This window comes from Typopeltis vanoorti, chromosome 12, assembly GCF_054136105.1.
Source record: "Typopeltis vanoorti isolate ZY-2024b chromosome 12, IOZ_Tvanoo_1.0, whole genome shotgun sequence".
NCBI classification, from domain to species: Eukaryota; Metazoa; Arthropoda; class Arachnida; order Uropygi; family Thelyphonidae; genus Typopeltis; species Typopeltis vanoorti.
In genome coordinates, this window is record NC_143560.1 from 17,886,432 (window position 1) to 17,903,043 (window position 16,612).

At 34.7% G+C, this 16,612-nt stretch overlaps 1 protein-coding gene across 1 annotated transcript in view; it reads right to left on the reverse strand.

Moving 5' to 3' along the window:
- LOC150100608 (uncharacterized) overlaps positions 1-16,612 on the reverse strand; it is a 98,466-nt gene that overhangs the window by 44,885 nt on the left and 36,969 nt on the right. Inside the window, exons 5-6 of the mRNA XM_090401840.1 lie at positions 13,064-13,267; positions 2,387-2,585 (exon numbers count right to left, since the gene is read on the reverse strand). Coding sequence (XP_090257966.1) covers positions 2,387-2,585; positions 13,064-13,267 — 403 coding nt within the window. The remainder of the gene's footprint in view (positions 1-2,386; positions 2,586-13,063; positions 13,268-16,612) is intronic.

The following is a 16,612-nucleotide window of genomic DNA, read 5'->3' on the forward strand; positions in this document are numbered from 1 at the left end:
ACAAGTAGCATCGAGATAGGTCAACAAATAATAGTTCATTTTGGCTAACAGTTGCAATCGCATGCCGAGATTATTTCATCTGTGAAACTAATAATAGATGAGCATCAATTGCTTTGAAATATCCAGTGTTTAGCTCATTCATATTTACTGCTTTAAGTAGGAAGTGTGATCATTAAACACAGCTCGCCAAAGTGAACTAAGATCTATCAAATGAAGTGACTAACAGTGTTGAATTCGAAACAGAGAACGAGTATTCTCTGAGGAAAATTTTGGAATTACACTGATCACTAGTTGGATTACGTACTATTATAGTTCACTAATAGTGATTAGATTCAACAGCACCTTGGAGTGTCTGTTTCAAGTGTGGAACATTGAAGCGATAACAAAGGGAGCTAATGGGTATAATTAATGTGTTGTTCAAGTTCTGCAGTGGTATACAGCCACTGTACGAAAGAATGAAACATTAACAAGTACACACTATGCCAGAGTTTTTTTTATTTATTTATTTTATTTTATTTATTTAATGTCATAGTGTTCCGAGCACCGAAAGTAACCTTTGAACTGAATGTAGAAAGTCGGAAATAATATGCAGCTACCTTTGCGTTACAAAATACTATTCCTTTTGTTCTATCTCATAAAGTAGACTGATGTTGCCTCAGCTGAAATACTGCCTTTCGCCTGTGCAGACACAAACTGGTTTCAGTAATTATTTCATTTGCGATCAATGCTAATTATTGTGCTGATCTCTGCACGGACAGAACTTGTTGTTTCAAATCGCAATTAGGAGAGTGGGAAGAAAAAGCAATCAGAAAATTGATGTGGAAGAAAGTCTGCGAAAGAAATATCAGTATTTCTTCAAGGACAGTGAAGAAAAGAAGAAATAGGATTGAAAGAACACTGATCAATCTAGAATAGCGTGTGTGTGTGTGTGGAAATTGTTAAAAGGGCAGCTGTTTTTTTTTTCATTTTTCATTTAAAAAAGTCCATACGAAATATTCTTGTATCGTACCATGAATTGGGTGAAATATTCTTCCTTTAATAAATGCATTGCACTAAGTAAGAAATGTATTAAAATATCCCTGCACATATAAATACAAAGAAAAAAACACAGCGTTTGGTATTAAGAGTTCTTGTTTATCAATTCATTATTCGAGTCCCATTGTTCACATGTATGAAATTCGTATCATTGGTGACTTTAAAGCTACTGTCGAAGCTGTAAAATTAATTCTTAGACTCTGTGGAATGTTTATATTATGTTCGTGATTGTCTTTAAGTGGGATATGAATTTCATTGACCGGTGTGCGACCCACGCGCTGCTTTTTCGAGTCGTAAAGTGGCTTGAAAAAGTTTCCTATTCGATCTCTAGAGCAGGGTTCCAACCAGGTAAAAAAAAATAAATAAAAATACATCATAAATAAATAAATAATGAAAAATCTTAAGTCACTCACCCACCTACGATACGAATGTACTATAGGTTTTCAAAACCCTTTCGTGGGTGGGAACCTCAGTAAAAACTATCGGTTATTAAATATATATACAATAATAATGAAAGCTAACTGAATAAATTCCTTTCTCAGAAAGCTTTTATTAGGAAAAGTAGTAAAACGAGTGCTAAATCAAAGAAGACGTCATCATATAATATACACTATGACAGGGCCAAAATGGAATTACAGTTTTATGCAAGGCAATTTATGCTTGCAATGTGAGATGAATTCCCATTTTCATTGTTTGTATTTCCGAAACATAGCATACACTGTAGTAAAAAAAAATAAAATAAACATTCTTATTTCATATAGAGTAAAATCGTCCCCCCCCCCATGTATCTTACAAACACTTTTCTTTGTTTTTGACTAAGACGGATGTGACATCACACCTCCTTAATCCCATAGCAACAGCGGAAGAGGGAGTTCTGCTTGCGCACAGTAATCAGTGCGTGTTTTCGCTTTCTTCTGAAAGATATCCTCAGTACACGAACTTCAAATATCTTCTTAAAATTAGATTAAGTAGTTACAAACCTAAGGATGTTGTTTGTACTGTTGGATGAAATAAGATTTGCGATATGTTTAATGCTGTGTCTTCAGAATGAGAATCGCTTGTCAAATTTTAATAAGAAATCCTAGTTGTAATACTAATTAAGTATTGGGATATATTTTCCCTTTTTTTCCTCCTGTCATATTCGTCCTCTTTCTCTAGATATCCTAAATGATAAAGAAATTAATATTAATTCGCATGAGAAATATAGGATTCTGTCCTTACATATTAAAACTTAACCATATATATATATATATATATATATATATATATATATATATATATATATATATATATATATATATATATCCATGACAACAGCGGGGGGGGGGTAGAGTTCTGAAATTTCTGTTACCTTTCATGTTCTTCCAGATGGAAATCAGTGAAATAAACAACAACTTGTTGTCCTGGTGGCGCTGTGATGCTATAATAACACTGCACATTGATGGGATAGGAATATGGATAGTGAGGACTTGCGATGACGTCACTTATATGATCTCCACTTAAAATTACGGTTTGATTACAATTAGTACTCTTGACGTTTTCAATCACATCTGAAATGAAAGAAAAAAAAATTTCAGTTTGCTCATGTGGTAATTAGAAACTATAATCAAGGTACCATCTTTTAGAAATATGCACAGAAATACTCAATGCTATTTTCTCTTTACATTGATTTTTAATTTATATTTGCTTTTTAATTTTAATTTTAAAAATACATGTAAAGAGTATTGAACATTTCTACGCATATTTCAAAAAGGTGTAGAAATAATATATTACTGTCTTCGTTTTAGAACTATGAATAAATGTCTTAGGATCAAATGTATGTAAGGAAGCGATTAGACTAGTTGCTAAAATATAGCAGTAAAAATATATTTCTTTTGGATTGGAAAATGCTACAGTTTTGACATTTTAACACGTCTACAGATCGCAAGCGTATTAAAAATATCGCAGACGTATTTCTTTATTTAAATAAAACTGCCTCTGCTAGTTTAGCAACAAGCAATACTTCAGCAGTAAGCTTGTACCTTGCCTTATATATTTATAAATATCCCTTATAAGTTTGTTTTATGTTTCCAACAGTAGCCCACGCAGTATTCGAATCCCACATCACGAACTTACACGTAAAACATACATGACACTCAATGTGCACGAAATTATCATAGATCGCTTAGAGAAGGTGCAGAATACTTGGAAAATATCGATAAATTCTCAGTGGTGCTGTGCCTTGCGCAAGTGCTCATGTTAACAGCATGTAACACTTTGTGTTATACTTTTTTGCGTGACTTACCCAAGGACTATTGCAACATTTCAAGCCTTTGCCCTACAAATGCTTCAAAGTCGAATCATTCACTAATTACTTTTAAGCAGTATTAAAGAAGGCAATGCACTTTTTTTTGGGGGGGGGGGTTCAAAAGAGCGCATGCAACGTTACTTGAAGCGTTTGCTGTCTTTTGTTTGTAAACGATGTCGACAATCGAGTACGGGGATGCCATTCACTCAGACCAAGCCGTCTCCAAGCTGCTATTGTGTTTCCTCTTTACAACGGTGGATAACAAAGGAGTTTAATGTCGTTAATTTTAATTTGCACTTTCATATAACGAACTCTTAGGAGGACGCTGAAGTGTTGAAACATTACCTGTAATGGAAACTAAGGCTAACACTAGTCATAAACTTCCTTTACAGAAGCACTTGCAATTGAGTGCATAAACGTTTCCGACCAATTCTCATTCTCAGCTGTTAGTGTTTCAATTTCTTTCTTCCTTTTTAGTTCACTTGCATAATTTAGTTATTCATAAATAAATTAATGACTTAATTTTATTTACTCAGTTTTTACTTCCGTTTCTTTATATTTTAGAGAAATTTAAAGGACTCTCAAAATGTGTAATTTCCTCATACCTTTTATTTCACAGTTGCTTCTACTATGGAGCACGCAAACGTTTTTTTTTTTTTTTTTGGCTTTGTGAAGTTATCTAGACATTATCGAGAAAGAGTGTTTGCATTCTCTGTTTCTTCACACACCCACGAGATACCATCAGGTACAAGATGGTCGGATCAGACTTCTACATAGTAATGATAACACAACAGATAATCATCGCAATTTGATTGAAATTTACGTAACAAAAGAGAATCGAAAACTAGACTTACTTTGCCTGATTAAAGACACTTAAAAACAGTGTCTTTGTGGTACGGTAGGACTTTTTAAATGCAGGAACATCTTTGTCTCGTATGTAGAATAGTGATATGTACCAAAGACAGCTTGTGCCGTAGATACATCTGTATCAGGAAAGAAAGTTCTTGTGCCTGTTGCTTTATATTTTTTTAAAAATCACCCATCTACATCATCGTGTGCCAAGATATATTAAAAACTATCTGAGATAATCTGGAAGGAAGAATATATCTTGCTGTGTCACTCAAAGAAACGTTCAGTTTGAAGTTATAGGAATATCAATGTGGATTTAATTTGATTAAAATTAAAATTGATCCCTAGACAGCAATTAGTGACACACACACACACACCGTGCAGTGTGTGTGTGTCGTTTTAGCCAGTTTGCCTGTTATGAAAATGAAAAATCAATGTGACAGATCAACGTAAGAAAATTAGGTTGTGTATAAACGATTTTTATCTTAATAATGAAATGTAGTATTATCTACCTGTACTATATCCATCTAGAATATACTTGTATAGAAGTCGAAGTTCTTGATAGGTGTATGAATCCAGAATTAACTCCAGTTCTAATACCGCTGTTATCTCTAGACGACCATCAAAGGAAAAGTATTAAGTTAAAACGATACTAAACTGGTACTGAATGCTCTTTGGTTGAAACGACTTAATGGATTCAATTCCCGTCTGATATGCGAGAAATAAAAAGGCCAATGAAGAGTTAGCAGAACATATTCGGGCGAACTTGAATTTTAACTCCTGAAAAAGAAACTAAGCAGAGAGCGTACATATTCATTCAATCAGTGAGAGAGAGAGAGAGAGAGCAGTATATGGAAATAGGATTAGCTTCTCTGTAATTAAAAATAAAATATGATTTACGAAAAGCCAAATTATTTGTTCCAGTGGACTAATAAGTATTATTGGTCAAATTTCACTTCAAAACAAATCTGATTCACGTTGAGAGAGAAATCGGAATAAATAGCAATAACGATATGCATAGCATGGCTAATTCTTTATCAATTATAAACCGAAATAGCGTACTTGGATATACATTCAGGGTTATTCAATGTTTTTTGACAGCCAAGGAAACTTTTATGACGTTTGCAGCGATTGCCCATGCCTGTACCAGTTACCTGGTAAGGATTTACTGTAATCAGACAGGATTTTGATAAAATGAAATTTAAGTGCATTAATTTATCGACGGAATACTAATCTCCATGAAGATAGACCTAATCATTATAATTGCTATGCGAAGGGAGCTGTGCTGTCTCGTGGAGGTAGATGATTAATGAACTATCGGGGTTACAAGAATTGAAACATTCTTCAAAATTTTGCAAGTGAATGTACTCTATCGTAATTGTTTCCAAGAGATTCACAATCAACACTGAAGGTCGGATTATACTTTAGTTCTTCGTAATATTTGTCCTTTGGGGGGAATCAGATTACCGCAGAAGCTTTTATCGACTCCGCAGTAGATGCATGTGGTCAATATGACATCTCATTACATTAGTTGGGTAAAAATAAAGCTGCTGCTATGGCGATTAACTCATGCAGGGGGCATTTTATCATTACGAAAGCCTGTGAAATGAAAGTAAAAGACCATTTTTGTAATCACGACACACTCATATTGACAAGTGCTTTGACATAATAAGTATGGAGAGAGGGAGAGGGAACGTAAATTTAAATTCACCATTCGAATAGCCAATAGATCATGGGATAATTTCAAGTGAACCATGACTATTCCTTACTTTTAGATCCCTCCACAATCCGATTTTGTAATAGGAACCAGTGCTTTAATCATTTTCTATTATTCGGCATGAACAGTCGTTGCAAACTTTTTTTCGGATTTAACAAGTTGGATTCAGATTTCACGAAGAAATTCGAAACATCCTGAAACACTATCGCTGCACTCAAATGTGGCTAATGTACTCTGCAGCCTTGTAGAACAAGGACAATTTATTCTGCTGATTCAAACGTCGCGTTTTCAACGATTGTAATGATAATGAAAAAAAAAATCTGAAAACAAAGAGTGACTTCTTATTTGTAGACATCACAGCACGTTGACATTTTTGATAGGCTTTTCTCGCTAATGGAGTCTCGCTGCTGAAAATTGCTTAATGTAGAGAAGAAATGCAAGTAAGAAAGCATAGAGCTATTATTTAATCGTTGTCTCGCAGAAATCTGTAAATCATTCTGCTACTTCAGAAGCCAACTGTGTAAAATATAATTAGACTGATAAAATTTTTCTTTCTTTTTTTTCTTTTTCGTTTACGCAATAGCAATAATTCTGTCCTTTTTTCATATTTCGTATTATCCATCATACAGCACTTTTATTCACAATATGTTTTTCATGAAAAATTACCTACTCTGATATTAACACAAATCAGTAGATATTCGGTAGAAAATCGGTGGCACGTGGATGTTGCTAGTCGCCAGTTGTCAAACACTGTTTTCGAATTCTAGAAAATGTTAGTTATAATGGCGAAAATTAGTTAGATTAACTTTTTTGTATGAATGTGTGACTTATACTTTACAAGTCTCACTTGAAATGTTCCATTAGACTTTGTTAGTCAAGACGTATTAATTATGAATTAATTTTTTCGTACTCCATATATTTTAGTCATCGTGTTTTTTTTTTTTTTTAATTAGCTGACACCTTTTATTTCCCTTATAGGGAGTAGGCGATGCCGTTTTAGCCCTATTTAACGTTAAGAGACTGAGTTCGCAGTTCAATCTTCACCGGTAGCCAATCAGACGTTGTTGGCTGAAGCCTATTGCTAATTATAAGCGACAACCGATGACGAGACTGGCAAACAAGTGCTGCCATTTTGCGGTCCCTAATGCTAGCAGGGTATATTATTGTCTGAAATAGTGTTGGTTTTAGGGTCGATATTCTTGAGTTACGGGACGAAAAATCCGACTTTTTTGAGAAAAAAACTGCTTGACCGAGCTAGAAATCGCGGTTAACTCGGGAACGAACCGGTTGAAAAAATGTCTAAAAAAGTTGCACTAGGGTGAGACTAGACTCGAACGTAAATCAATCTTCGGGCAGCCCAGCGCAGAGTAATGTAAGCGACACTGCTATTGACCTGCGGTATGCCTTTCATCATGTTTAACAGAGCTCTTTTTTATATTAATTACACACTTGAAAGACAGCCTATTATTATTATTATTATTATTATTATTATTATTATCTGAGACCTCCAAGGAGTCAAGACACATCGAAAGAGGTTATATATTACCTAAACGAGCTGTCATACCTTCCCTTATACTCATTCAAACTGAGATGTACTCACTCTAAAGGCAAACTATTCCACTCACTCACTCACTGCTCTCAGAGAGAAAATCTTAGATGTTATCCCTTTCTTGACTGAGAGCAAACTTAACTTCCATGGATGCCCCCATGTTCTCTCCCCACCTTCCATATAACGAAAAATTTCTTCGGGCGATATCCTATAACACCTATTCAGAAGTTTATAGACCTCTATCATATTACGCCTCTTAGATCAATACAACGTAAAAGAACCTAAAGCATAAAACTTAAATGTGAATTCTTTCTTGATATAAGCAATAAACCATTTAAACAACAGTCTGTTGTCATTTTTCTTGAAATAGTTTTGTATTTTTGCGCTGATGTCCTCTAAAAATGTATATAGGTTTTGTTTCGTCTATGTTTCCTTGATCTATGCCTCAACTTCTTTCTTTCAGTAACACTAGATAATAAAAGTTTGCCCAGCCATCCTATTTATAATGTTCACGCCCGATTCTGTGTCCACACGATGTATATGAGGGAAACACACTTAGGGCACATTTATGCTTCGAAATGGGAGAATTATGATAAGAAGGAAGGTTATGTGCGTCAAATTGCTATCAATGAAAATATCCAGATACTATTCATGGCTCTTTCACTGCCTACAAATATCTTGCTTGATATGTGCAACGAGAGAATTGAAGTTGGTATTTTTTCATCAGTTTTTGCTTGCGGTCATTAGTTATGTGCTATACATCACCGGAAAACCATCTGAGCCGTAAGGCACGTGCATTGTGTCCCGCTATATTAATGTCCCAACTAATCTGTCAAGTTTTAGTTGTCCGTGATAGGCCCCGCCCTACTGGGGTCGATATTAGATCTTCTCGAAATAGAGTACGGTTATGAGGTGAAGGCGATGTAGAACGCATACTTTTCCGACAGCTGGCTTGCTATTCATGCTATCAAACGCCCATGGCTAAAGGAATATCGTTCACTTTCTCACGGGTTCATTTATCTAACAGGGCACACTACGTACCAATGAGTTATCGCCATGGAGACCGTTTACTGGGCCACTGTGCGTGTGTATGTAGGGGGGGGGGCGAATGCGTTATTCACGCAATGCATTTATACTTGTTGGTTCTGCGAAGAAATCGTAGTAAGGCTTTTCACGAGAACAAGACAATAAGTTAGAGAATATCGTAGAAAGAAAGGTATCGAAAAAATATGCCATCTAATGGTCGATAGCAAATAACCATTGATAAGCTACATTTGTTGCTATATTTCTATTAGGCGAAATGCTTTTCTTAGATGCTTACGAAAGTCGTTTGTATGGGCGGGCTTTTGATCAACGATAATTTATAGTGTTTTCTGAGAGGTTGAGGATTACCAGAACATTTATAATGCTCTGGTGAGCAACCTTCAGACAATACCTGTAACTATTTCTTTTTCTTTTTCTATGAAGATTGGGTGCTTGTTCTTGAGCATTAAGTAAGAATAATATCTTATTAAGGTCAGTTGCCGTTATTGTATTTAAAAGGTATATTTAAACACACACACACACACACACACACACACACACACACACACACACACACACACACACACACACACACACACACACACACACACACACACACACACACACACACACACATTGAAAAAGTTCAGCGTATGATGATACAATGGCCGGGATATGTCACATTGACATTATGAGCCATCTTATGAAGCCAATAGATTACTACTAATTGTAATGTACTTTTGTCTGTAAATTGCATGTTCCGCTTGCCGATATACCTGATTGTGAGAAGAACAACAACCCGAGTTTCAGGGAAAAAAAACCCTCCCCCTCCTACGAAACCTTTATCTATACCGACTAAGTTACTAAGGCTCTTGATAGAAAGAGGGACAGTAGACATGTTTGCGGTTAATTGTAAATGACTAATGGATAATTTTCGAATTAATTATTTATCAAATTGACAATCCATGCTTTAAAAAATTCTCCATGGTTTCCTCGGAAATAATCCCACTGATGCTCTTATGATTTTCAAGCTCCGGCAAACGCATTACTTATACATCTTCTTACAGGAAATTCCTTCGCTTCCATTGTTTCATAATGTTAACTTAATTGCATATTAAATACTCTCCACGTGTCGCTAAAAGGTGTGTGCGGTTTACTCCGATCGATAATCAACTTCAGGCTGCTATGCTCTCTACTAACACGCACGATCGCAAAAAACCCCAAACCGATCATTACAGAGAGAATGTTAATGAAATTATATTTTTTTCAAAAATTAGTTTACGAAAGAGATCTGAGCCGTTCCATTTTTTTAAAATTCCGTATCCTAAAATACATAAAATCCAAGAATTTTGATCCTGTAAGTATAAACTTCTTGCTGTCCAGCGCGGTGTGTGTATGTGTGCTTAGTTTCCATAATTCTTCGAGTTAACTACTCAATTTTAGTTTCAATGTAATAATTTGTGGTGGCAAGATAATCGAAAATTATACGTATAAGAGTGTGTGTGTGTGTGTGTGTGTGTGTGTGTGTGTGTGTGTGTGTGTGTGTGTGTGTGTGTGTGTGTGTGTGTGTGTGTGTGTGTGTGTGTGTGTGTGTGTGTGTGTGTGTGCTAGATGCTATTTTATCGTCATGTATCAGCGAAGATGGATACATAGGCGCGAATCTCTTGAGGGAGATCAAAATCAATCATAATCTGTCATAAATTTATTCACTTAGAGCTAAAAAGTGACAGGCGACTATCCTCGTATTGAAAGGTTAGAGCTTTAAATGCGAACTCGTAAACAATATCATTCACCATCACGAGCATCGTAATTAGTTAATTTACATGCAGTTATCCATCTTCCAGTAGCTATTCTGAAACAAGAAAAAACGAACATTTATGAATGATATCTTACAAACGATAGCTTAAACATGCTGATTACTGTGCGCAAGCAAAGTAGAACCTATCGTTGCTATAGAGACGTTGGCGTGTGACATTTCAATTTATCTTAGTGAACAACAAGCAATTATTACACATAGAAAGAGACAAAGACACATGGTGAAATAAACATGATGAATATATCCATCAGTTCTCCATCAATTATATATTTATCCTAGATGATCGGCAGCTTGGATATTATCTGTGGTTTTCAAAGTAAAGGTGATAAATTCGAATTCCTTGTGGCATGGACGCTCATGAATGCTTTTATGCGGTAGATGAATTTCAGAAAAGGTTTCATGTTCGTTCTTTGAAATAGTATTACAAGATTATCTAATCCTTAGCTCTACTCACGCTAATAATCTGACATAGATTTGCCAGAGGTTCTTAGGAAATTCAGAATATCGCAGATGTACATTTGTTGGCTGGAGTTTTTACGAGCAGTACGTTGCGCAGGATTGGGAATAAATGCGCCTATCAGCGTGAGGCTAGTGCCAAAGAAACCACGCCACCACTCCCTGTCAAGATCATGTGATGATGTTGTCGCTTCCATTATCGTTGCCATGACAACCTTGTAAAACTTTGCTGACCTCGGTCCGTGAGCTGAAACTAATAAAAACATTTCGTTGTTTGCTTCGTTTTTCCCCCTGCATATATGTAATTGACGTATTCTACTTTTTTCTAAAACTAGTGCTCAGCAAGCGATTTTTTTTTTAGTTTTATAAGAAACATTGTGCATCGGTTTGCATAGTGCCGTTGGCATCTGAAAAACAATCTCATTCACACAGTTGCTATTGTCTACACGACAATTCATCATCCTTTTTGTTACAACACAACTAAAGTAAAATTTCTGGGATACTTATTTGAATGAAGCTGACAGTTCACGTTCACATCCCCTAATTGAGAACAAAGAGGATTAACCTAAACATCCTCAGTGCTTACGCCTCCGTCTCCTAGGGAACCGATCGATGTGAAGGGATTTATACAAATGACGCTGCTTGGTGCACTTGTTTGCTCTAAAAGAATCGTGTCTCTTCGTTCCGTTGGTTCCTTTGTGGTCGAGCTAATTTCACTTCACTCGTATACATTTTGCAGAAGGATTCTGCGCATCATTTATCCAGGGCTATACGGTGCAACGAATGAGCTTTCACTTTGCACTTAGACGTCAATAGATGCAATCTAGTATGCATGCAAAATGAAATCGCTACAATCCCAATGGATCTTATAGCCGTCAAGAATATTTATTTTAAAATCAAATTTGGATTGTCAATCATCCCCATGGCCTACATGTCTAGGATGAGCGACATGCAATAGAATTCCAAACATGTTCTATAGCATTCAAGAATGCTTCGTCTAGTCCACTCTCTGTCAACAAGTTGAGTATTGCATTGCAGAGAAGGGAAGGCACTTACATATTTTAAGGTTGTAGATGCCATTGTAGCTGCAAACTTTTATTCGAGTGAAGCTGCATGCTACAGATTTTTACATTTCGGAGACTTTTTGAAAAAGGAGTAGGATTTATTGACTTGGTCTATCACAGGATTTTTTCAGAATCAGTATCCTGTTGTATTTGGTATTTGATTTATTACTGAACTAAAACATGAATAAAGAAGTTCCTAATAATGATAAAAAAACAATTATGGGTAAAGTGGATGAAGCGTTGAAATTCGAGAAATTATCGAAAAAGTCTCTCTGTGACTGTGAAATTTGCTGCACACACACACACACACGCACACAGACATAGCTGGCGTGGTCGGTCTGGTGGTTAGCATATCCACTATCGCATCCCGAAGGGGCCATGGATATATGTAATTACCTTTACCTGGTAGATGAATTTCAGCACCTGCTGTGAAATACCACCTAGTTTAATAAAGGTTTGGAATGGCTTCAAAAAGTGCCATGTTTGGTCTCTAGAGCAACTTTTCCGGTCCAAGTAGAAATGTACAAACATACAAAAAAATATAAAAAATTATATAAAAATAAAAATATATAAAAATAATAGAAGTAATAAGTATATAAATTTTTGACAATTAAAGTTTTGCTTGTAAAACTTTGATTGTCAAATGTCAAATTTGCTTGTACAATTTTTCCATTAGCAAATATACTATGAAAATCTGAATTTGAAGCTTCCCTGTAGAACTTTACTGATATGCAGAGAAACGAAAATCACAGGGGAGGTTGCATACATGATTTCTCAGAGAACATTTTCAAAAATGATTGGCTCCAATACACCCAATACAAGATACTCACATGTATTCCTCAGTTCCATTATTATTATTATTATTATTATTATTATTATTATTATTATTATTATTATTATTATTATTATTATTATCATTATCTTAAGTATGCTATGAACAGAGATTGGATGTAGAAAACAATTAGAATCGTACGAAGACATATCTACGATACAGCTCTAAAAAGCAAAGCTTCAGATATCTGGTTTGATAGCGAGAAAGAAAAAACCCAAGAAAATATAAAATCCAACCACACTTTGTGTTTCTATTTCTTTCCAAGAGAACGAATGAAGATTTAATTAATGATATAATACCGGATCAGGAGAACTACCTTATATTTAGATTATTATTTTATTTTTATATTTTTTTTTATTTTATTAAAAAAAATAAAAGATCGTAGGATCTGAAATGAAGTGAAAAAAGACATTTTTCTTATGCACCAAATCTTACCATCAGAATGGATCACTTTTTGGCAAATGAAAGGATTAGCGGTGTTGCAGTCACGATCATTCCAATAAAGTTCATCTGTTTGACCTTCACCTTTACTCGGGTAGCGATATACATCGCGGAGTTCCACACAGTCCTGATCAGATAGGCCATCATCGCTAGGTTGAGAACTATAACCGTTATGCTGTCTCCATCCGGGAAACCACCCTATAAGGAAAAGAATGATAATCATTTGGAATCTATAGCAGGAGAACGATGATATCAACGGATTAGAAATAAAAAAAGAAGATTCGAGGAATATAACAGAGATGGAAATACAATTCCGAGTAATAGGACATGAATAAAGATTATAACAAAGATTCTTAAGGAGATAAGGAAAGATCATGGAATATTGATTGCAAATACAAGAAATTAGACAATGTAAAAGACAATCGTTTATATAAGAATGAAAATATCTATAAGACATAGAAGCAACAAGAAGTAGACAAAAATTAATTAAGACAAAAGAAAGACAAAATATTATACCGTAAAAGTGTAATAAGATTAGTAATACGTTAATAAATAAAACTATTAATAAAACGTTAAAATACCCCGAAAGCAGTATTCTGATCCTTTTGTAAAATATCAACAACAATCGATTTTTTAATAAGATACTTCAGTCAATAAGGTTAAAATGAATCAGCACTGTAATGCAGTCTACTGATAGCGATGTGTCATTCTTTTATTGGAAAGGCCTGGGTTCAAATCCCATCTCGGCCTCTAGGACCTTTATAAAGGTGTTTTCAACCGAAAATTAATTTCTCTATTAACGAGATGACAGTTTCTCTTTCCCGGAACTCAAAGCAGTTCCCTACAATAGGACAAACCAGCCAAAAAACACACGCGGCATCTAGATAAATGTGAGATACTATGAAGATAGATTCAATACCTTATCATTTCCAGGAATTTTATATGAAGCCAAATTATTAATCTCTTGGAGCTAATCTGTTCATGGAAAATGGAATAGAATTCGAAAGATGATTCAACTAATGGGGAGGTGCAAATCTGTATATTTTTATACCTTTGGTAAAGATATGAAAAGTAATAAATGGATACTGACGCACTCCAAGACCGAATAGAAAAGCTGTTTTTTAATCTCAGACTTTCGTGTAGAAAATGTTACGTGTTCCTCTACTACTCTGGTATCTACTCGACTACCATCGAATAACTAAACTTCAGTAAAAAGCCCTGTAATATATTTTTTGCATTAATCAAGAGCTAAACAATCCAATTTCACATAATTTGAAACGAGGGAGTTGTACAGTGTATTCGGAAACATCCAAATAATTGCTGAAGCAAATAAATGTTTTAAAAAAGCACGCATTTAGATGAAGAAGAAATTAGTTTTCAGAGGCGTCAACAGAAAAAGAAAGCTGCTCGCATGAAACTCTGAAAGCAAACGAAAACAGAGAATATTATAATCAACGAAGATAAAATCTACTAGGCTGAAAACAAGATAAAAAGGAACCTTGCAAATGCAATAAATATTTCATAAAAATCTGAAGACAAAAATCGATGCTGGAAGCCTTTCCAAATGGGCAGTAAATCTCTTCGCAATTTTCACTCTAAGCCATCTCAAGAAGGCATTGAAACATTGTTACTTTATTCTAACATCACTAGTGAAAACTAAATGAAAAACACAATCCAAATGTGGAAATATTTTACCACAACGCCTTTGACGGAAAATGTTACAAGTATCCTTCTCTACGACTCTTTAACCTTGAGATTTTTTTTTTCTCTTAAAGTACTTTTACGTTTTTTAAAACGAATATTGACCTGAATATAATTCTTAATTTTGTTAGCAGGATTTTATTTTATATCTGTAGATTGTTCCCCCACACCTCTCAAAAATTCAGATCACTCGAGTTTATGACATTAGAAACAGTTTTCATAGTTTCATTACTTTATTCTTAAAGAATAAAGTAATGAAAAAACACGAAATATTTAAACAGTTAAAATATAACTGACAAAACAAGTTAACTTCTGTTGGTTTTTACTGTACGATTAACTAATATCGTTTGCTATTTTATTATTGTACACAGCAGTTTGTAACTGTCTGTCATTGGATATATGTTGGAAAGAAAAAAAGACCACTTTTATATACTCAGAAGATAGAACATGTTTATATCGGAATAAGTTTCACAATGTGAATCGATCATTTAATTATTTAAGTAAGGTAAACTGATAAAGCCAGGAATAATTATCGCTATCTTTGTACAGTGTTAGTAGGATGTGAATATAATGAAGAACTCTGTTTGAAGGTCTATCCAAGTTGAGCTTAGGAAGATTCTATTATCGATTTCACTCTGTTTGTTTTCTTTTTTAATTTTAAATACATGTGACATTCAGCCAAAGCCGACACAAAAGGCCTTCTCAGGTCTTATTGACACATGCCTGAGGAATTTATCTAGCTGATGAATAAAGCCTTTTGGGGCGGATAGATGAAGCTTTATTTGCTACAAAAATGGAGCTTTCAACTCTTCAGATGACAATGGCAAACATTCAATAGTATAGTCCTTCGTTTACTGTTAGTGCTTGTTCAAGCGAGCTGAACAGACATTGCACCATATACACGCGGTGTTGTTATCTTCACGTTACCTCTTCTATGGATGTCTACCTAATAATAAAAGTAAACAATGCTTCCGCTACATAATGATCTTGACACACGCTGGTCGTTCAAATTTCCGTCGTTATAGAGACGATTCATTAAACGTCTTAGACGTGCTGCCAATTATGGATTTCGTCGAGTAAATTGGTAATACGCAAACAGAAATTATGCTCGTGTTATGGTTTCTTAAAGTTCAAGGACGTGTTTGAGAGTTTCCATATTTCGTTTCTAAATCATTTCAGCCTCTAATTTTCGTTCCTTTTTGATTTATCACTTTAAATTTCTTCTAAATTCCAAACAAATTATTTTTCATATTAATTGTAAACATATTTGTTTACAATTAATATACAAATTAATTGCAGTTGAACCATACCAATGGTTTGGTTCAACTGCAATTAAGATGGGACAATTACGGCTGTTATGGAAGTGAATTATGTTATTTGAATGTTTTGTGTTCCCCGGCTGTTTTCCTATTTTGCGAGATTAAAATCGGAAGACAAAAAGCCTTGTCCTCCCTCCGGTTGAGGCAGCGAACTCATCTTTAGTTAAAAGGCACTCGTATATGTTCGTTTCATGCCAGAATGGATCCTAACCCAGATCTTTTATTCAAAGAGCAAAATATTGAGTGTATTACGAAGGCGCCTGTGCTTTGACTTAAGCCAACAACAGGCGTTTAAATGCACAGCATCTTATTTAAATCAAGAAAACTATAGAAATACATAATTATTACATTAAAATACTTATACTTACCGTCTTCAATTATTTTAGTTGACTACCTTTACTTAAGAATTCTTCTTCTTATTATTATTATAATTATTATTTTCGAAAGTTTAGAAGCGTTACTCTTCCCATATATTCCGCATATATCAAGTCAAGAACGTGAGATGGATAGTGGAATTCTGTGT